The sequence below is a fragment of the Pongo abelii genome, chromosome 11, assembly GCF_028885655.2.
Source record: "Pongo abelii isolate AG06213 chromosome 11, NHGRI_mPonAbe1-v2.0_pri, whole genome shotgun sequence".
NCBI classification, from domain to species: domain Eukaryota; kingdom Metazoa; phylum Chordata; class Mammalia; order Primates; family Hominidae; genus Pongo; species Pongo abelii.
The window spans coordinates 106,514,712-106,536,958 of record NC_071996.2 but is presented as its reverse complement, the minus strand read 5'-3'; the positions used below and the strand labels follow the sequence as shown (position 1 = coordinate 106,536,958).

At 44.4% G+C, this 22,247-nt stretch overlaps 1 protein-coding gene across 9 annotated transcripts in view; it reads right to left on the bottom strand.

Moving 5' to 3' along the window:
* The window catches only part of LOC100447885 (cytochrome P450 20A1), a 57,266-nt gene extending 41,557 nt beyond the window's left edge, over nt 1-15,709 (bottom strand). For 4 of the 9 annotated variants that reach the window (XM_009238009.4, XM_002812766.5, XM_009238011.4 and 1 more), the window contains exons 1-4: nt 14,806-15,709; nt 8,070-8,119; nt 7,053-7,219; nt 1,832-1,974 (exon numbers count right to left, since the gene is read on the bottom strand). In XM_009238009.4, the coding sequence (XP_009236284.1) occupies nt 1,832-1,974; nt 7,053-7,219; nt 8,070-8,119; nt 14,806-14,877 (432 nt within the window). In that variant the 5' untranslated portion in view covers nt 14,878-15,709. The remainder of the gene's footprint in view (nt 1-1,831; nt 1,975-7,052; nt 7,220-8,069; nt 8,120-14,805) is intronic. The other 5 variants (XM_063712979.1, XM_063712978.1, XM_063712977.1 and 2 more) reach the window with 5 other exon arrangements.
* Between the last annotated feature and the right edge of the window lie 6,538 nt (nt 15,710-22,247).

Here is a 22,247-nt window from a genome sequence, read left to right as displayed (position 1 = left end):
AAAGAAAAAAACAAGTTTTCCTCTGCCTAGCAAGCTCACTTCAAGGAGTTATAAGATAACACTGTCCAGAAAGCCAAGGCCAAAGGAATAGGCTCCAAACACCACCACCCCCATCCAGAGCAAGGTTAAAGGAAAAAAAAAAAGAAAAAGACTAATTTTTTTACTGTTACTCCTTTCCTTGGATTCTTAAGCATGATTATGTATTACAAATGTCTGTATTTAGCCAGTTCTTGTTTTTCTTTCAATGCAGCTACAAGGTCACCAGCTATGCAAGGCCACAAGTTATGTTATGCTATAGATTATGTGACCTGTCACTGTATGATTAACTGCTTTTGTTTTACTTCTGTAAATCCGCTTATAAAAACCCCGCTCTGTCTTTGTTCAATGTTCAGTTTTTTTGGATGTGAATCCACTGAGCCGGTGCATACCTTAAAATAAACAATCCTCCTGTTCTCCCTATCAGTCTCTCTGGTCCTCAGTTCCCCGCAACATTTTTGGTGGCCACAAAACGACCCGCAATGGCAGGTTTACTGTCTCCTTTGCCTCTGGGGGCCGGAGCCCTGGGCCAGGGGAGACCTGTGACCCCAGGCACTGCCAGGAGAACTTCAGCCCGTAGGGGAGATCAGCTCTCCCCTGACCTGGCGCCCCTACCCAGCAGCACAACAGAACCCAAAGAGGGACTACAGGACGATTTCAGAAACAGCGCACTTCAGGAACCACAGTAAGGTTTTGGGACCCAAGGGAGGACCCATGGGGACGGAAGGGGAGCCTGATCACCTCCTGGGGTGTGCCAAATAGTCTGACCCAGAGGGACTTGGGGTGACAAGAGTGGCTCGTCAATTCATATGAAACTCACACCCGAACCAACACAGGACATGACAGGACTTAGCTCGCTAAGTCAGTTACAAAAAGGAAACTGGAGGTGGCAAGAGTGGCTCGCCACCCCAACTAGGAAACTGGAGGTAACGAGAACGGCTCACCACCCCAACTGGGAAACTGGGTGGCCACTCTCACCACCCAAATTACGAACACAGGAACTAGGAGTGGGGAAGTGTGTGAAAGTGTGTGAATGGAGGGCCCTAATTAGGCTCATCAGCCACGAAGTGGGGAGTCACAGATCTCCTAGCGTGGACTGTGTGCTCTGAGAAAGTGTGGGGCTAAGACTAGTGGCGATCTGCATACGGCTAATAGGAGCTGCCCTACAGCTCAGAGTTGTAGTGGGAATAAGGAACTCTCCAAAGCCAAGCAGCATCTGAAAACTCCTATCATGGAGCACTTTGGGAGGCAGAGGTGGGTAAACCACTTGAGGTCAGGAGTTTGAGACCAGCCTGGCCAACATGGTGAAACCCTGCCTCTACTAAAAATACAAAAATTAGCCAGGTGTGGTGGTGCACACCTGTAATCCCAGCTACTAGGGAGGCTGAGGCACGAGAATTGCTTAAACCTAGGAGGCGGAGGTTGCAGTGAGCCGAGATCACACCACTGCACTCCAGCCTGGGTGACAGAGTGAGACTCTGTCTCAACAACAACAACAACAACAAAATATATATATATATATACATACATACATACATACATACATACAGAAACTTCTTCAGGTGCTCTCTACTCTCATCATTCCAACTTATACAGTGAGTCTGGATGTTAAGATTTTTGTTTTCTTTTCTTTTGTGTGTGTGTGTTTTGTTGTTGTTGTTTTTAATTTCAGAATAAAATTAGCTTAGAGGGACAGGAAAGAAAAGAGTAACAAAGACAGTACACACCAATACTCAAAAAAAAAATACTGTTATGTATGGTGTAGAACACTAGACCAAACTACTTATCACCTTACCTTTAGGAGGAGGGCAAAGTTACTCTTCAGAGAATTAGTCACACCATTTTCATACAATTTTTTCCTCATGTGGTTTTCACTCACACTGCCACCACCAGATTGATACCTTAATAATGACTTCAGCATGGTTTCAAAAGGGTCCGCTGAAACAGACAAATTAAATATTTCTGTATCAAAATAATCACTCAAAAAGATATCCTGTAAGAGAACAAGAGATCAGGGAGGTAAAGAATTTTAGCTGAAAGCATGGCAACTGTTTTTCATAATTCCCTTAACTGTTTTTATTTTTTATTTTATATATATACACATTTATATATATACATCTATGTGTGTATATATATATATATATATATATTTTTTTTTTCTTTTGAGACAGAGTTTCACTCTTCTCGCCTAGGCTGGAGCGTAATATCATGATCTCGGCTCACTGCAACCTCTGCCTCCCAGGTTCAAGCAATTCTCCTGCCTCAGCCTCCCAAGTAGCTAGGATTACAGGCGTGTGCCAACGCTCCTGGCTAATTTTGTACTTTTAGTAGAGACGGGGTTTCAACATGTTGGCCAGGCTGGTCTCGAACTCCTGATCCCAAGTGATCCACCTGCCTCAGCCTCCCAAAGTGCTGAGATTACAGGCATGAGCTGCCGTGCCTGGCAAACTGTTTTTAAAATATGAACAATTTAAGAGTCAGTCAAAATTGGCAAGAACACAATATCCTGACTGGGAATTCCACTGTTAAGTCATTAATACTGACATAAATTTTCTACCTACATAACTATAATGTCTTCAAATTTTTTAAAAAAAAACACATTCCTCTGATTTTAAAGCAAAATGGATAAGTTTGTGATTTGTGGTTATCAAGTATTACAGTAAAATTATTTAGCTGAATTCAAAAATTTATTTTCTCCAATTCTTGTTTGTTTAATGACTATTGTTTTCACACACATGCAAAGATACACTGTCATTGTAAAAACAATTCAAACAATACAGAAAAGACAGCAAAATGCATCCGAGATACTGTTAACATTTTAGACATTTTTCACAGCTGTTATCATTTCTTTTTTTTTTTTTTTTTTGAGATGGAGTCTTGCTCTGTATCCCAGGCTGGAGTGCAGTGGCGCAATCTTGGCTCACTGCAAGCTCTGCCTCCCGGGTTCACGCCGTTCTCCTGCCTCAGCTTCCCGAGTAGCTGGGACTACAGGCGCCTGCCAGCACGCCTGGCTAATTTTTTGTATTTTTAGTAGAGACGGGGTTTCACCGTGTTAGCCAGGAGGGTCTCGATCTCCTGACCTTGTGATCCGCCCGCCTTGGCCTCCCAAAGCGCTGGGATTACAGGCGTGAGCCACCGCGCCCGGCCTAGCTGTTATCATTTCTTAACAGAGAGAGAGACAGAAAAATCTGTCAGATTTCACAAAGAACTACATTCTCCTCTTTCAGAGCACTTCTCTCAGTTCATTAGTATGATAATTTGAATGTTTCTATACTTCCCTCACTCTCCAACATTAGCCTAGAAACTCCATAGGAGCAGAGACCATTCTGGTTTTCCTCATTATATTCCCTGACAGAGCCATCTTTTCATGTTGTATAAAGCCTAGTAATTAAAAGCACAATCTTTTTTTTTTCTGCCTCAGAGATCCTTGTTCTACAAAAGCACAATCTTGAACCAGACTGCCTGACTTCGAGTCCTAGCTCCATCACTAATTAGCTGTGACCTTAGGCAAGTAACTTAACCTCTCTGTACCTCAGGTTTCTCTTCTGCAAAAAAGGGATAACCATAATACCTTCTTCATGAAGTTGTTCTGAGAATTAAATGAGTTAATATTTGTAAAGGGCTTGGAATAGTGCTGAGATATCATAATTGCTATATAAGCATCTGATAAAATCAATCTACATCATTATATTCAGGCTTGAAAGTATTCATTTATTCAGCCATTGATATTTAGGTTGCTTCAAATTTTTTTTATAAACAATGCTAATATAAATATTTTCTCATATCTGTGATTATAAATTTATGGATCAACTCCTTAAGATATTATTGTTAGTTAGGTCAATGGTTACTGTCAACTTTTTCTCCAGAGAGCTTGTATAGTACATGTACACCACATGATTCCCCATTCCCTCATCAACAATGGCATTCTGCCAGTATTCTTCATCTCTTCTAGGGAGATAAGTAAAATTTCTCATTTTTATTTGTACCCAGCTGAAAGTGAGGCTGAAATCTTTAAATTTGTTTACTCCTTTCTTAATGACCTTGTTTTTGCCCATTTTTCTAAAAGGCCATTTTCTTTTTTCTTTTTTGAGATGGAGTCTCGATCTGTCATCCAGGTTGGAGTGCAATGGCACGATCTCGGCTTACTGCAACCTCCACCTTACAGGTTCAAGCGGTTTTCCTGCCTCAGCCTCTCGAGTAGCTGGGATTACAGGTATCTGCCACCATGCTCAGCTAATTTTTGTATTTTTAGTAAAGACGGGGTTTCACCATGTTGGCCAGGCTGGTCTCGAACTCCTGACCTCAGGTGATCCACCCACCTCAGCCTCCCAAAGTGTTGGGATTACAGGCGTAAGCCACCATGCCTGGCCTATTTTTTCTTATTAGTTTTTAAGGACTATATATATTTAACATATTAGTGGTAAATTACTTTTCCATTTCTCTTTTAAACTTTGTCATGGTGCCTTTTTATTTAACAAAAATATGGTAATCAATTACTACACATCAGGTGTAGCAATGTGTGGCCAACATTTTACCATCTCTCTTTCTTCCTTTCTCAAGGTGATTTTGACTTTGTTTTCAAGTTAGAGACAGTCTCAATGTGTCTCCCAGACTGGTCTTCAACTCTTGGGTTCAAGCACTCTTCCCACCTCAGCTTCCTGAGTAGCTGGGACTACAGCTATGTGCTACCGCATCCATTCAAGGTGTTTGTTATTGTACTAAAATTTTTCATTTTTATGTAGACAGATTTATCTAACTTGTGTTTTACAGCTCCTAGATCTTGTACCATTGTAAGAAGAGGTTTATCTACATTCTCTCCAACCAAAGAGAAACACTTTAATATTTAACCATGTTTTCTTGTATTACCTTTATGACCTGATATTTTAATCATCTAGAATTTATTTTGATTTAAGAAATAAGGCAGAGGCCAGGTGAAGTGGCTCACACCTATAATCCCAGCATTTTGGGGGGCAGAGGTGGGAGAATCGCTTGAGTCTAGGAGTTGGAGGCCAGCCTGGGCAATGTAGCGAGACCTCATCTCCACTAAAAAGTAAATAAATTAGCCAGGCATGGTGATGCATGCCTATAGTCTCACCTACTCAGGAGGCTGAGGTGGGAGGATTGCTTGAGCCCAGGAGTTGTAGGTTATATGGTGAGCTATGATAGCACCACTGCACTCTAGCCTGGGCAAAAGCTGGTGGGGTGGGGCTGGGGGAATAGAATAAGGCAGGGATTGAGATTTATTTTTTACAAATAGCTAACCAATATTCCCCAAACCATTTATTACTTTTCCCTTTTGTCATAAAATGCTATCTTTATCATATATATTTGGTTTGTGTTCTGAACTCTCTACTCTTTTACATCTGTTTGCCTAGCTTGACCACAGTATGAGAGTCTTTTTTTTTTTGAGATGGAGTCTCTCTGTCACCCAAGCTGGAGTGCAGTGGTGTGATCTCAGCTCACTGCAACCTCTGCCTCCCGGGTTCAAGAGATTATCCTGCCTCAGTCTCCCAAGTAGCTGGGATTACAGGTGCACATTACCAGGCCTGGCTAATTTTTGTATTTTTAGTAGAGACAGGGTTTCACCATGTTGGCCAGGCTGGTCTCAAAATCCTGACCTCGGGTGATCTGCCTGCCTTGGCCACCCAAAGTGCTGGGACACCAGGCAGGAGCCATCACGCCCGGCCAGGAGATTCTTTTTTTTTAAGAGACAGATTCTTGCCGTGTCCCCTGGCTGCCTGGCTGGAGTAGAGTGGCGCAACCTTGGCTCACTGAAGCCTCAACCTCCCGAACTCAAGCAATCCTCCCACCTCAGCCTCCCAAGTAGCTAGGTCTACAGGCACACTTATCACATCTGGCTAATTTTTGTATTCTTTGTAGCGATGGGGTCTCACTATGTTGGCCAGACTGGTCTTGAACTCCTGGGCTCAAGTGATCCTCCCACCTTGGCCTCCTAAAGTGTTGGGATTACAGGTGTGAGCCACTATGCCTAGCCAGTACAAGATTCTTTAAATTAATCTAGCTTTATAATACTCTATACTAACTGATGGTACAAGTATTTCCCTCATTAATATTCTTTTTGTTTGGAGACAGAGTCTCACTCTGTTGCCCAGGCTGGAGTGCAGTGGCGTGATCTTGGCTCACTGCAACCTCCACCTCCTGGGTTCAAGCAATTCTCTTGCCTCAGCCTCCCGAGTAGCTGGGACTACAGGCACACGTCACCACACTCGGCTAATTTTTGTATTTTTAGTAAAGACGGGGTTTCACTATGTTGGCTAGGATGGTCTCGATCTCCTGACCTCATGATCCACCTGCCTCGGCCTCCCAAAGTGCTGAGATTACAGGTGTGAGCCACCATGCCCAGCCCATTAATACTCTTTTTAGGATTGTTTCCTGGCTGCTCATGTACATTTACTCTTCCAGATATACCTTGGAACTATTTTTTCAGGGTCCCAAAAAAATCCTGTTGGAATTTACACTGAGATTTTATCATATATGCTTACAAATTAAGGAAAAACACAATTATTTAAAATACTATCTTAAATTAGGTAATAAGACTTCAGCACAGTGCCTAGCACATAGTACAAAGCATTCAATAAATGTTGGCTATTCCTATCCAAGAACAATATAGATATACAGTTTTTATTTATAAACATTCATTCTTTTTTAATTTTTTTGAGACAGAGTCTCGCCCTGTCGCCCAGGTTGGAGTACAGTGGCATAATCTTGGCTCACTGCAGCCTCCGCCCCCGGGGTTCAAGAGATTCTCATGCCTCAGCCTCCCAAGTAGCTGGGACTACAGGCGTGTGCCACCACACCCGACTAGTGTTTGTATTTTTAGTAGAGAAGGGGTTTCACCATGTTGGCCAGGCTGGTCTTGAACTCCTGGCCTCAAGTGATCCACCTGCCTCAGTCTCCCAAACTGTTGGGATTACAGGTGTGAGCTACCGTGCCCGGCCTAAACATTCATTCTTAAAAGGTAAGGATCAGGTAATTAGAAAGGAAATTAAACTTACATGTCTTATTGGGATTGATATGCTGCTTCAGTACATCAACAGTGCCCAAACTAACCACGAGGCGCCTGCCAAACCAGAAGGAGACCACAGGCCCATATCTCTCATGCAAATTAACCAGGAACTCATGCAAACTTCCACTATTCACAATATCTGGAAGATTACCATCTCTGGCAAAAGAGCAACATTTGACAAAATAATCAATTTAACTTGGAAAAATCAGAAAAACAACAGTTGACTCTGAATTAACTGTGTCAATAAGTGAGAACAAAGGTTCATGAAATTCAAATTACTGCAAAATCCAAAACTCAATTATATTTGCCTTCTTGCTATATTTCTATAGTTATATTTAGATATGGATTTGTCTGATATTTTAAGAATTCTTAACACTTCAAACCAAATAATAAAGCTCCATAGGAACATCCGACTTAGATACTGGAAAGCTATCCCACCTTCCCAGCACCTAATTCTGAGATGACAATGGACATCATCTGCTGGTGAAAATCATCAGATCAGCTATGGCAATCTTTTCCTTCTTTCCTTCTATCTTAATCCTCTTTTCAGCTTTCTCTGGCAAGGGGAAATGAAAGCAATGAAATTTTTTGATTTACACAACCCTCCTTTCTGTTAACAAAGTTTAGGTTACATGCCAAGGTAAATTTAGGGGAATCAAAGGAATTGAATAAGATGAGTGATCTAAAAATATGGTTTATCATTTTGGTTTGTCTTCTGAACTACCTACTCTATTCCATCTGTCTGCCTAGTCCTACCACAAAATAACCTTAGTTTTCTTTTTATTTATTTTTTTTAGAAACAGGGTCTGGCTCTGTCGCCTAGGCTGGAGTGCAGTAGCACAATCATAGCTCACTGCAGCATTAAACTCCTGGCCTCAAGCGATCTTCCACCTCAACCTCCTCAGTAGTTGGCAAGAGCTACCATGATTGGCTAAAAATATGGTTTAGTCTTGATATCAATAATGAAGAATTAACTCTACTTAATTCCAAGGAAATAATTACTCACTTTTCTTCAGTTGGAGTAATCCCTGGAATTCCTGCAGCTTGTCTGGAAGCCTTACAAAAAAAAAGTTTATAATAATGAATTATCATATATCCCTTAAGTCAGATGTGTTTCACCAAGACATCTGCAGGACCTTAAATAATAGCTTTCCAATTAAGCTGAATCTAAGAAATTATTTCCATATTAAAATACAAAAAAAAAGGGGTTCTTTGCATGGAAAAGAATGTTTTCCATGTCCTTTGCAGGGATACAGATGGAGCTGGAGGCCATTTTCTTTAGCAAACTAACACAGGTACAGAAAATCAAATACTACATGTTCTCACTTATAAGTGGGAGCTAAATGATGAGAACACATGGACACATAGAGGGGAACAATACATGCTGGAGCCTTTCAGAGGGTGAGATGATCAGGAAAAACAACTAATGGGTACTAGGCTTAATAATTACCTGGGTGATGAAATAATCTGTACAACAAACCCCCTTGATACAAGTTTACCTATGTAACAAATCTGCACTTGTACCCCTGAACTTAAAATGAAAAAAAAATTTTTTTTTTTTAAAGAATGATTTCAGCTGAGCGCCGTGGCTCAGGCCTGTAATCCCAGCACTTTGGGAGGCTGAGGAGGGCAGATCACGAGGTTAGGATATCAAGACCATCCTGGCTAACACGGTGAAACCCCTTCTCTACTAAAAATATAAAAAATTAGCCGGGTGTGGTGGCACACACCTGTAGTCCCAGCTACTCGGAAGGCTGAGGCAGAAGAATTGTTTGAACCCGGGAGGCAGAGGTTGCAGTGAGCCGAGATCGTGCTACTGCACCACAGCCTGGGCAACAGAGCAAGACTCCATCTCAAAAAAAAAAAAAAAAAAAAAGCCGGGCGTGGTGGCTCACGCCTGTAATCCCAGCACTTTGGGAGGCCGAGGCAGGCGGATCACGAGGTCAGGAGATAGAGACCATCCTGGCTAACACGGTGAAACCCCGTCTCTACTAAAAATACAAAAAATTAGCAGGGCGTGGTGGCGGGCACCTGTAGTCCCAGCTACTTGGGAGGCTGAGGCAGGAGAACGGTGTGAACCTGGGAGGCGGAGTTGCAGTGAGCTGAGATCGCGCCACTGCACTCCAGCCTGGGCGACAGAGCAAGACTCCGTCTCAAAAAAAAAAAAAGAATTATTTCATTCAGGATATTATTCCTCCTCTGTGTCAGTTAAACTAAGGTGTTTGAAAAATTTAATATACACTCTACATCAACTAACGCGTATCCAGTAGATTTTTCTTTGTTCTGAGTTTATATATGGTCCCAGCTGGTTTGGCTTTAAAAAAAAAAAATCAAGGTCCATTCTAATACTTTCATTATGATGATGCAAGAAACAGAAGAAAACTGCTGTGCTGGGCCGGGCACAGTGGCTCCTGCCTGTAATCCCAGCACTTTCGGAGGCTGAGGTGGATGATCACTTGAGGTCAGGAGTTCAAGACCAGCCTGACAAACATGGCGACCCCGTCTGTACTAAAAATACAAAAATTAGCTGGGCATGGTGGCACACTCCTGTAGTCCCAGCTACTCAGGAGGCTGAGGCATGAGAATCACTTGAACCTGGGAGGCGGAGGTTGCAGTGAGCTGTGATTGCACCACTGCACTTCAGCCTGGGTGACAGAGTGAGACTGTCTCAAAAAAAAAAAAAAAAAAAAAAAAGGAAAAACTGCTGTGCCGGAGCCATTTTCTTGAGTGGGTGGGAAGGTAGGAGATCTAGTACAGGAGTGAAGAGATTGGGGGGGGCATTTAATTGGGAGCATAGCCAGTTCATAGTAATAGGAGGGAACGTGGAATATAAGGGCACAAATTTAGGCAGATAGGCAGGGTGGTGTGGAAATTATCTCCAGATTGGTTTTATTTTTTCAATAAAATAGGCCAGGTGTGGTGGCTTGCATCGATAATCCCAGTACTTTGGGAGGCCAAGGCAGGATGATCATTTGAGTCCAGGAGTTTGAGACCAGCTTGTGCAACATGGGGAAACCCCGTCTCTTTAAAAAGTACAAAAAATTTGCCGGGTGCAGTGGCCAGCGCTGTACTCCTAGCTACTCAGGAGGCTGAGGCAGGAGGATCACTTGAGCCTGGGAGGTTGAGGCTGCAGTAAGCCAAGGTCACACCATTGCACTGCAGCCTGGGTGACAGAGTGAGACCCTGTCTCAAAAAAAAAAAGAGGCCAGGCGCAGTGGCTCATGCCTGTAATCCCAGTACTTTGGGAGGCCAAGGTGGGCGGATCTCTTGAGGTCAGGAGTTCAAAATCATCCTGGCACACATGTTGAAACCCCGTCTCCATTAAAAATACAAAAATTAACAGGGCGTGGTAGTGGGCGCTGTAATCCCAGCTACTCAAGAGGCTGAGGCGGGATTTGAACCCGGGAGGCAGAGGTTGCAGTGAGCAGAAATCACGTCACTGCACTCCAGCCTGGGAGACAGAGTGAGACTCCATCTAAAAAAAAAAGAAAGAGAGGCAAGAGTGGATCACGAGGTCAGGAGTTCAAGACCAGCCTGGCCAACATAGTGAAACCCCGTCTCCACTAAAAATACAAAAATTAGCTAAGTGTGGTGGCACGCGCCTGTACTCCCAGCTACTTGGGAGGATGAGGTGGGAGAATCGCTTGAACCCGGAAGGTGGAGGTTGCAGTGAGCCGAGACCACACCATTGTACTCCAGCCCCAGCCTGGGTGACAGAGTAAGACTCCATCTCAAAAAAACAAAAAAGAGATTATCAGTTATTGGTGAAGACAGAAGATTTGAAGACAGGAAAGGAATGAAAAGTTATCTAGAAGATTTGGAGAGTGAATGCACCAGGTGATTTCCAGACATCCCACTTAAGGTTTATGAATTAAAATGAGACTAGTCAGTATGGCTGTGTTCTTTTCTGCCTGTGTTTTTGTTTGTTTGTTTGTTTTCCAGCTGTGTGGGTTCAGGGGCGGAATTGACAGAGCATTTGATTTAATCACAATTAGGGTTTGCTAGATGATTATGACAAATGGATACAGGGCAAAGGAATTGAAGGTATATGCAAAGGAGTGGTTATAGTAACAGACCATGGAACCTAAGCTTTTTTTTTTTTGAGACATGGTCTTACTCTGTCAGCCAGTCTGGAGTGCAATGGCGCCGTCTTGGCTCACTGCAGCCTCGATCTCCCAGGCTCAAGCGATCCTCCTGCTTCAGCCTCCCAAGTAGCTGGGACCAGGGACCACAGACGCTCACCACCATGCCTTATTTATTTATTTATGAGACAAGGTCTTACTATAATGCTCAGTCTAGTCTCAAACTCCTGAGTTCAAGCAATCCTCCCACCTCAGCCTCCCGAAGTGCTGGGATTATAGGCTTGAGTCACCGTGCTGGTCATAAGCTTCTTACATCATCAGTTTCTCCTTTATGACTTGACAGCCCTGATCAGCATAATGTAATTTCTCCTACCTTAAGAGTCTCTTCACCTCACTTCCCTCTCTAGTTATCAGCCCCCTTTACTGCAAAACTCTAAAGAGCTATCTATACTTGATATCTCTGAATCCACACCATTTAGGTTTATCACCCCAATTACACTGAAACCACTCTTCCTAAGATTACAAATGTTGCAGCGGCTCATGCCTGTAATCCCAGATCTTTGGAAGGCTGAGGCAGGAGGATCACTTCAGCCCAGAAGTTTGAGACCAGCCTGGGCAACAAAGTGGGACCCCATTTCTATAGAAAATTTAAAAATTAGGTTGGACACAGTGGCTCATGCCTGTAATCTGCTTTAGGAGGCCAAGGTGGGCAGATCACTTGAGGTCAGGAGTTCGAGACCAGCCTGGCCAACATGGTGAAATCTTGTCTCTACTAAAAATAAAAAAATTAGCTGGGTGTGGTGATGTGTGCCTGTAGTCCCAGCTACCTGGGAGGCTGAGGCAGGAGAAACGCTTGAACCTGGGAGGCAGAGGCTGCAGTGAGCAGAGATCATGCCACTGCACTCCAGCCTGGGCGACAGAGTGAGACTTTGTGTCAAAAAATAAAAAATAAAAAATTTAAAAATTAGCCAGGTGTGGTGGCATGCGCATGTAGTCCCAGCAACTTGAGAGGCTAAGGTGGGAGGATCGCCTGGGGCCAGGAGTTTGAGGTTACAATGAGCTATGATGGTACCACTGCACTGTAGCCTGGGCAAGTGTGAGACTCTGTCTCTTAAACGAAACAAAACAAACAAAAAATGATTACCAATGTTATTAAATTCTTAGGCCTTAACTTACTTAAAATATCTGCAGCATTTGACTTAGCTGATTATCCTCTTCTGCTTAAAACATCTGGCTTCCTTCTATTTACGTGGCTGCTCCTTCTCAGTCTCCTTTGCTGGCTCTTCTTTCTCTCCTCAACCATTAACACTGGAGAATCCAGGGAATGGTCCCTGGGACCTCTCGTCTCCTGTATCTAAATTGTATGGGAGATAGCAACCAGTTCTCCTCGCTTTAAATACCATCTATACATTGATAGCTCCCAAATGTGTATCTTCAGCCTGGAGTTTTCCCATAAACTCAAGACATATTCAGTTACTCCTCAACATCTCCACTTGAATGTCTAACAGGCATCTCAAACCTAGCCTACCCAAAACCAACTCCTAATCTCTATAAATCCCCATACCTCCCACCAAAACAAAACTAAAGAACCACCACCACCACCAAAATCCCTGATCTTCCCTGGAATTAATCTATCCTTCCAGATACCAGGCTAAAAATAACTGGTGTTTTCCTTGATGCCTCTCTTTCACCTTTCACATCCAGTCCACTGGGAAATCCCATTGGCACTATCTTCACAATTGACTAGGTCTCATTATCTCTGCCACGACTACCATGATCCAAGCCGAAATGATAATATCCTCCTAATTACTTGGCTTGCTTCCATCCTTACCTGGAAACCTATGTCTATTCATGACTTAGCAACCAGAATGATTCTTTTAAAATTTATCTAATAAAATTAAATTTTAATTCTATCCAATTTCAAATGGCATTCATCTGCTGAAATCCTCCAGTGGCACACAGCAAAAGTCCATAAAAAAAAAGCCTTACAAGTCATTTAAAATTTGTCCTTCACTCCCATCTTTCTGACTTTCTCTCCTCTGGTATCTTCCTCATTTACTACACTCTAACCACAACTGGTCCCCTTGCTTTCCATGAACACACCAGGCGTGTCTCCCTCTGAGGGTTTGCATTTGCTGCTCCCTCGATCCGGAATGCTCTTTCTCAGAATGGCTTGCACTTTCACCTTCTTCGAGTTTCTGCTCAAATGTCTCTTTAGCTCCTGGCCATCCTACTTTAAAATAACAATCTACCTATCCCCAACTTTATTTCTACCCACAATCCTATGTTATTTGTTTCTATTGTCTCTTCCCCTTCTCTAGGAAATAAATTCCAAGAGTCAGGAATTTTCTGTCCGGTTTGTTTCGCGGATGGATTCCCAGCACATGGAACTGTATCTGGCACATATCTAGTGCCAAGAATAAACAGTGTGCTTCTATGAGCTGATCAAAGAAGAGTATCATTTTAAAATCACCAAAAATTCAAGAACCACTAAAATTGTTTAGTTTCTCAGAAAATAAGATTTCAGGAAGTCCCTGATTGTGTAGTTGCAAGATTCCAGTCTAATCCATTTACCTGCTCGGAAAAGAACATTTAAGAATGTGTATGGTTAATTCCAGCAGTTCAGCTACTTTTCAACTTTCACTGTAAAACCACCACCTTGCTTTGTAGAACAGGTTTTTTTGTTTGTTTGTTTGTTTTGAGATAGGGTCTCGCTCTGTCGCCAGGCTGCAGTGCAGTGGTGCGATCTTGGCTCACTGCAAGCTCCACGTCCCGGGTTCAAGCGATTCTCCTGCCTCAGCCTCCTGAGTAGCTGGAATTACAGGCGCCCGCCACCACAGACAGCTAATGTTTGTATTTTTAGTAGAGACGGTGTGTCACCATGTTGGCCAGGATGGTCTCGATATCCTGACCTCGTGATCCGCCCGCCTCAGCCTCCCAAAGTGTGTAGAACAGGTTTTAAAGACGGTCCTCAGCCATCAACGCTTTTGTTTTCAGACCCTCCCTCTCTGGCTGACGGAGGCAAGTGGAGAGAGGAGGATCGGAGGCTCGGTGAGGCGGCAGCGGCCGAGGCAACCTCGCACCCGAACCGGCAGCGCGGCGCTCTCCCCAAAGAAGCATTTGCCCCGGAGCCCTTAAGAGGAGCAAGACCTGGACCTCGAGCACTTTGGATTCCAGTCAGGATAGATCGATAGACAGATGGGAAGGAGGAATACGCAAGTGCTGGGAGAATCCTCAAGAAAGGAGAAAGTAGTGGCGCGCCCAGGAGTCTCTCTGACACACTGGGAAATGAAATTTGGGTTTGGCGGAGTTATGACCAAAAACCTGCCCAAAGTACTTGAGAGCCGCCTTGGAGAGTAGCGCGGGGTGCCTGGCAAGGTGAGGACGGCCTGCGGGGGCGCGGGCTTTTCCTCAGCAGCTCTACGCCCGCCTGGCCCAGCGCCTGAAGGGTAGCGGCGCAGCCCACGTCGCTCTCAAAGCTTGCCCGGAGGGGCGTCACGTGACTCCGGGTGCGGTCCCCGCGCTGAAGCCCTGCAGGGAACCCGAACCCTCCCCTCCGGCCCGCCCCCTGCGGCCCGCAGCGGGCGGGTTGGCCTGGATGCCGACGACAGAGAGACTGGGGCGGCTCCCGGGGCCCCAGAGAGCCAAGACGGCGCTCACCGGGTAGAGGTAGAGCACCGCTCCCACCAACGCCAGCAAGAAGGTAACGGCGAAGATCGCGAAGTCCAACATGGTTCTTCCGCCCAGGCAGCCACGTCTCGGATCGGCCGCTCGAGCAGCAGCGCCTCAGCCTGGCCCAATTTAGGGCATAGCGTGTGGGCGGGGGCACCTCCCTGGACCTGCGAACCAACGGGCCGCTGGGGGCGTGACCGAGGCCTGCGGCCGGCGCCAGCGGAAAGAGCAATGGATCGCCGAGGAGCCGGGGCCCGGGTTCCTGAGCGCAGCAGGCCGAGGCTGAGGCCGCCTAGCGCCAGCCTCCACCCCAAGGCGGGGATTGCGGTGCACACGATTTCAGACAGAATATGCCCGCGACTTGGGACCGGGTTGCTGGCGAAAGCAGAGCCCAGGTTTCTGAGAAAAGTTAGGAGTTAGCAGTGCTCTGTCCGCCCAACACTTTTCGCAATGGATTCAGAATTAAAACCTCTAAACCAATGATTTTCGAAGAGTGGTCCCGGTACCAGCTGCATCAACGTCGCCCGGGAGCTCTTTAGAGATTCAGATTATCGATGCCGGGCGCGGTGGCTCCACCTGTAATCCCAGCACATTGGGAGGCTGAAGCGGGAGGATCACTTGAGCCCAGGAGTTTGAGACCAGCGTGGGCAACATAGTGAGACCGCCGTCTCTACAAAAAAAAAAAAAAAAAAAATTAAAGTAGCCGGCAGTGGTGGCGCGTGCCTGTGGCCCCAGCTGCTCCGGAGGCTGAGGCTGGAGGATCGCTTTAGCTGGGGAGGCAGAGGCTACAGTGAGCCGAGATCGCACGACTGCACTCCAGCCTGGGCGACAGGGCGAGACCCTGTCTCAAAAACAAAACAAAACAAAAGGAAAACAAAATAAAAAGATTCTCGATCCCAAACTAGACCTACTGAATCAAACACTCGGGGTGGGCAGGGATAGGGGGCGCGTACAACAATCTGTTTGAACAGAGCCCCCCCGGGAACACTGTTACACACTTAAATTTGAGTGAAAACCACCACTGATCTAAGCGGGACAGGGAAGTGTCTGGGAGTAAAACAAGAGTAGATACGCCTTGTTTCGCAGAATTTCTGTCTGAAGTACTAGTAAATGTGGTTCTTTGACACTTTCTGGTGAGCGGAGGCTGCACACTGTTCAGGTTTCCTTGCTCTGTTAACTCTGACTTTCGGTAAATTGCTTGAGTTTTCTAAGCTTCCATTTCCTTCTACGTAAAACAGTGAAAATAATACCACATGGAGTTGCCTGTAGGTTAAATTACATATTTTATGAAAATCACTTAGCACAGCTCCTGGCAAAACCGACTAAGTGCTATCTACATCAGCATTTGGCGTTTGTTGCCCTGGACATAAAATACCCTAGGACCCCTCTTTCTATTTCGCATGGCTCAGAAGTTTTGACATGGCTACTGAAATACAAGGCAAGGCCTGCTACTTACTAGTGCTGCTTTTGGTGAAAGTGTGCTAAAAGTATTTATAGATTTTATAGCTTTAATAATATAAAATGTCAAGAACAGGCAGCAATTTGGCAAGAGAAATTCCAGATTGCATTTTACAGCTTCTATGATAAATGTTACATAAGCAGGAAACATACCTCATTGAAAATGCCAACTCTTTTGGCATCTATAGCAAATATAATGAAACATGCTGTTTAATATTTCACTTGGCAGAAATTGTATTTTTAAGTCTTTCTCTGCCTATAAATGTGCTTTAAACTGTCGTATGTTCAAAGTTCATTTTTAAGTCTCTTGTTCAGAATTTTAAAGATACTTCTTGTCAAACTGATGTTCCCAATAGGTTTTCAAAACAGTAAATGTAAGAGTTTTTTTGTTTGTTTGTTTGTTTTGTTTGTTTTTGAGACAGAGTCTCGCTCTGTAGCCCAGGCTAGAGTGCAGTGGCGGGATCTCGGCTCACTACAACCTCCTCCTCCCAGGTTCAAGCAATTCTCCTGCCTCAGCCTCCCGAGTAGCTGGGATTATAGGCACGTGCCACCATGCCCAGCTAATTTTTGTATTTTTAGTAGAGATGGGTTTCACCATGTTGGCCAGGCTGGTCTTTAACTCCTGACCTCGTGATTCACCCACCTGGGCCTCCCAAAGTGCTGGGATTACAAGCGTGAACCACCGCGCCTGGCCAAACATAAGAGTTTTAACTGCATAAGGTAGCCATATAACTGTAATCTTAGGTACCAATCCTTCAGGATATCTAGAATTCTCTTTTAGTCCTAAATTGACCTACATCCTGAGACTCTGAACTTTGAGGGCTGTAAAAAAGACAAAAATTCCAGAAATTGGTCAGGGCACCATATTTTATAGCGTGAGTCTCTAAAACTAGACATCTACCTCCTCTTCCTGTGTTCCTAAAACATTTTGCCCAGATACTCCCTAAAAGCATATATAAATAATATATATAATATATATACACATACACACACACACACACATATATCTTTTCACACATTTTTTGTATTGACATCTAAAATTTTTATCTTGACTTTAAAGGATTAAATTTCTGGCATATTATAAATATTCACGTTTTGAAATTGTTACAGCTGTCTTTTAAGTGTATGAAAAGGAATGTAAATATAATAGTGATGTGATAACTATAAGACTTTTTTAAAAAACACACAAACTTGGCCAGGTGCGGTGGCTCCACCTGTAATCCCAGCACTTTGGGAGGCCGAGGCGGTCAGATCACTTGAGGTCAGGACTTCAAGATCAGCCTGATCAACATGGGGAAACCCTGCCTCTAATAAAATTACAAAAATTAGCCGGGTGTGGTGGCACGCGCCTGTAATCCCAGCTTCTCAGGAGGCTGAGGCAGGAGAATCGCTTGAACCCGGGAGGCAGAAGTTGCAGTGAGCCAAAGTGGTGCCACTGCACTCCAGCCTGGACAAAAACAAAACCAAAGCCAAAAACAAAACAAAAAACCCATAAACTTTTTGTGAACAACTGGAAATTTTCCATGGTTCCTTTTTCTGAACTTATTTTTATTGCACTTGTCTGACAGAATTTTATTCTAATGAAATTATTTTTATCCTTGAAAGTAATTTTCTTCATCACCTGTCATACTTCTTCTCTTCAACATGTACTCAATTTGAATTAAAAAATAGTTTTTGGGGCCAGGTGTGGTGGCTTATGCCTGTAATCTCAGCACTTTGGGAGGCCAAGGCGGGCAGATCACAAGGTCAGGAGATCGAGACCATCCTGGCTAACACGGTGAAACCCTGTCTCTACTAAAAATACAAAAAAAAAAAAAAAAATTAGCTGGGCGTGGTGGTGGCGCCTGTAGTCCCAGCAACTCAGGATGCTGAGGCAGCAGAATGGCATGAACCCGGGAGGCGGAGCTTGCAGTGAGCTGAGATCGTGCCACTGCACTCCAGCCTGGGCGACAGAGCGAGACTCCGTCTCTAAAAAAAAAAAAGAGTTTTTGGGCTGCACACAATGGCTCACGCCTATAATCCCAGGACTCTGGGAGGCTCAGAAGTTCACTTGAGCCCAGGAGTTCAAGGTTATAGTGAGCTATGGTTGTGCTACTGCCCTCTGTCCTGGGTGACATAGTGAGACCTAGTCTCTAAAAAAAGTGTAAAACACACAAAAGTTTTAAACTCTGTGGCTTTAAAAACTCCTACAAATTTATTTATTTTAATTTTCTTTTTTTTTTTTTTTGAGATGGAATCTCCATCTGTCGTCCAGGGTGGAGTGCAGTGGCACAATCTCGGCCTACTGCAAACTCCGCCTCCCAGGTTCAAGTGATTTTCCTGCCTCAGCCTCCTGAGTAGCTCGGACCACAGGCACACGACCCCACGCCCGGCTAATTTTTGTATTTTTAGTAGAGACGGGGTTTCACCATATTGGCCAGGCTGGTCTCGAACTCCTAACCTCGTGATCCACCTGCCTTGGCCTCCCAAAGTGCTGGGATTACAGGCGTGAGCCACCGCGCCCAGCCTTAATTTTCTTTTTTGAGACGGAGTCTCACTTTGTGACCCAGGTTTGGAGTGCAGTGGCGCAATCCCAGCTGACGACAACCTCCAAATGAATCTCTGGTTGGCTACTACTAGATTCCTTAGGTTGGAATTGTGAACACACAATCTTCTTAGAATATAGGGTCATTCTCAGCGTATGCTTACGTTATCACTGTCAGGTGTGTCTACCATGCAACTGTCACCACTGATGTTCATTCCTTCAGACTACACCACCTGGGCTTCTTATGAGCTTACTTCTAATTCCACCAAGAGGCATCAGTAGGCTGAGGCTGAGAAGAGAGCAGCTTTAGAAGCCTCCTGTTTTGCTCCCTCTCAGCTCTGAGCCATATTTGCTGGCAGGAGCTACATCCCACTATATATATATATATAGCTTTTGAGGTAGAACTTCCTCCTATTATCCTCCAACCCTCTCTGAGCAACGGTAATATTTTCTCTCCTTGCCCCTTCAGACCTAGGACTGACAATGGTTTCCCCTGTTGCTAGTCTCTGGATACTTCAGCATCCTTTATTGGTTCCCTTAATCCTCCCCACACTTTTGTATATAGTTTCTTCCTTAAAGTCTTTTGAACCACTGGAGTGAGATACTGTTTACCGTCAGACCTGACTCTAGTTGGCACAAGGAGTGGCTCCCAGAAACAGTTCAAACAGTTCCTCAAGTTGGAATTCTAGGACCAGTTTAAACATATATTTGACAACCTCATGATGAGATTCATTCCTGATAGTGATAATGTGTACCATGCAGTGACAACAAGGTTATTCAAATTATTGCCAGTAGTGACATGGGATGGAATGTCAGTAGGGAAGAAATTTTACATGGTCAAGTGATTATTGATAGCAACAATGGGTATTGCAAAAGATTGTGGAATATGCCGGACGCAGTGGCTCATGCCTGTAATCCCAGCACTTTGGGAACCCAGGGCAGACTGATCACTTGAGGCCAGGAGTTCAAGACCAACCTGGCCAACATGGCAGAAACCCTGTCTCTACTAAAAATACAAAAATTAGCTGGACATGGTGGCACATGCCTGTAATCCCAGGTTCTTAGGAGGCTAAGGCAGGAGAATCACCTGAACCCAGAAGGCAGAGGTTGCAGTGAACTGAGATGGCACCACTGTAATCCAACCTGGGCGACAGAGTGAGACCCTGTTTAAAAGAAGAAGAAGAAGAAAAAAAAAAGATGGTGGGCTAGATGGCTATTTCTGACTGCATTATAGAGCTTATGAAAAGAAAAAACAAAACAAGTTTTAGGCCTTGACATTCCAACATAAGATGATATAGATGAAGGACCAGAAGGCTTCCATTCTTCTCAAAAGAATATTTTGTGGCCAGGCATGGTGGCTCACCCCTGTAATCCCAAACACTTTGAGAGGCTGAGGTGGGCAGATCACCTGAGGTCAGGAGTTCAAGACCAGCCTGGCCAACATGGTGAAACCCCATCTCTACTAAAAATACAAAAATTAGCCGGGCATGGTGGCAGATGCCTGTAATCCCAGCTACTTGGGAGGCTGAGGCAGGGAGAATTGCTTGAATCAAGGAGGCAGAGGTTGCAGTGAGCTGAGATCGCACCACTGCACTGTAGCCTGGGCGACAGAGCGAGACTTCATCTCAAAAAAAAAAAAAAAAAAAAAGAACATTTTGTGCAGCTGTAGGGCAGATATGGCTGAGTTACAGGCCCTAAAATCTAATTGTGCAGGTTGTAGAGTTATAATGCCAGCTAAAAGCAGAATCTTGCCAAGTCTTTTATTCTAAATTAGGGCACTGTTTGAGAAGGAATAGGACTCTTAGATCAGTACATTTGGTCAGAGAAAGACAAAGGTGAAACCCCAAGTCCCGCTGAACCTTCCTTGCCAATGGGAGTGGGCCTATCTCCCCTGTCTGAGGAAACTAACTTCCCTCATATGAATCTTTCAGAAACTTCTTTTGGGTCTGTTATATAACAAGGTGGTGCCCATTATCTCTGAGGAAGAATTCCCATTTCTTCTTATTATTTCTAGGCAATAAAGACTGATAATAGGCCAGGCGCCGTGGCTCACGCCTGTAATCCCAGCACTTTGGGAGGCCGAGGTGGGCTGATCACGGGGTCAGGAGATGGAGACCATCCTGGCTAACACGGTGAAACCCCGTCTCTACTAAAAATACAAAAAATTAGCCGGGAGTGGTGGCGGGTGCCTGTAGTCCCAGCTACTTGGGAGGCTGAGGCAGGAGAATGGCGTGAACCTGGGAGGCAGAGCTTGCAATGAGCCGAGATCGCACCACTGCACACCAGCTGGGCAACAGAGTGAGACTCCATACCAAAAAAAAAAAAAAAAAAAAGACTGATAATAATAAACTAATAAAATAATAAAGGTAATAATGGACTGTCTGGGTAAAAACAGTTAAACCTATCATAGCCCAGGGAGACAATTACCAGTTTAGTTCTTACAGAACAGAGGCACTGCAAGAGAAAGGGGACAGGTGATGGTATAGCAAGGTGGGTAATTTGTCACTCACAGTTTATTATTGCCAGCACATAGTGATCATAAAAAGCAGAACACATTTGGTTGGTTCTATTGTTGTTTTAAAATACTCTACTCATAATGCCTGGACCTGGAGCAGAACACTGGCTTATACATCAAAGGAGCAATGAGACCTTGCTAATTTGTATTAGAGGGATGCTGAGAAGCTGTATGGAAATGGGTATTTGTTTAAGGAAAAGAAAACATAAAGGGTGGTAAGGGCCAAATTTATTTATATGGTTTCACTCACTCAGAATTTGGGAAGTCAATGTGTTAACTTGACATATTAGTCCATTTTCATGCTGCTGATAAAGACATACCTGAGACTGGGCAATATGCAAAAGAAAGAGGTTTAATGGACTCACAGTTCCACGTGGCTGGGGAGGCCTCACAATCATGGTGGAAGGTGAAAGGCATGTCTCACATGGTGGCAGACAAGAGAACTTGTGCAGGGAAACTCCCCTTTATAAAACCATCAGATCTTGTGAGACTCATCCACTATCACAAGAATAGCATAGGAAAGAGCTTCCCCCCATGATTCAATTACCTCCCACCGGGTCCCTCCTACAACACATGGGAATTCTGGGAGCTACAATTCAAGATGAGATTTGGGTGGGGAAACAGCCAAACCATATCATTACACCCCAGCCCCTCCCAAATCTCCTATCCTCCCATTTCAAAACTAATCATGCCTTCCCAACAGTCCCCCAAAGTCTTAAGCCATTTCAGCATTAACCCAAAAGTCCACTGTCCAAAGTCTCATCTGAGACAAGGCAAGTCCCTTCTGCCTATGAGCCTGTAAAATCAAAAGCAAGTTAGTTACTTCTTAGATGCAATGGGAGTGCAGGCATTGGATAAATACACCCATTCCAAATGGGAGAAATTGGCCAAAACAAAGGTGCTAATGGCCCCATGCAAGTCCAAAATCCAGCA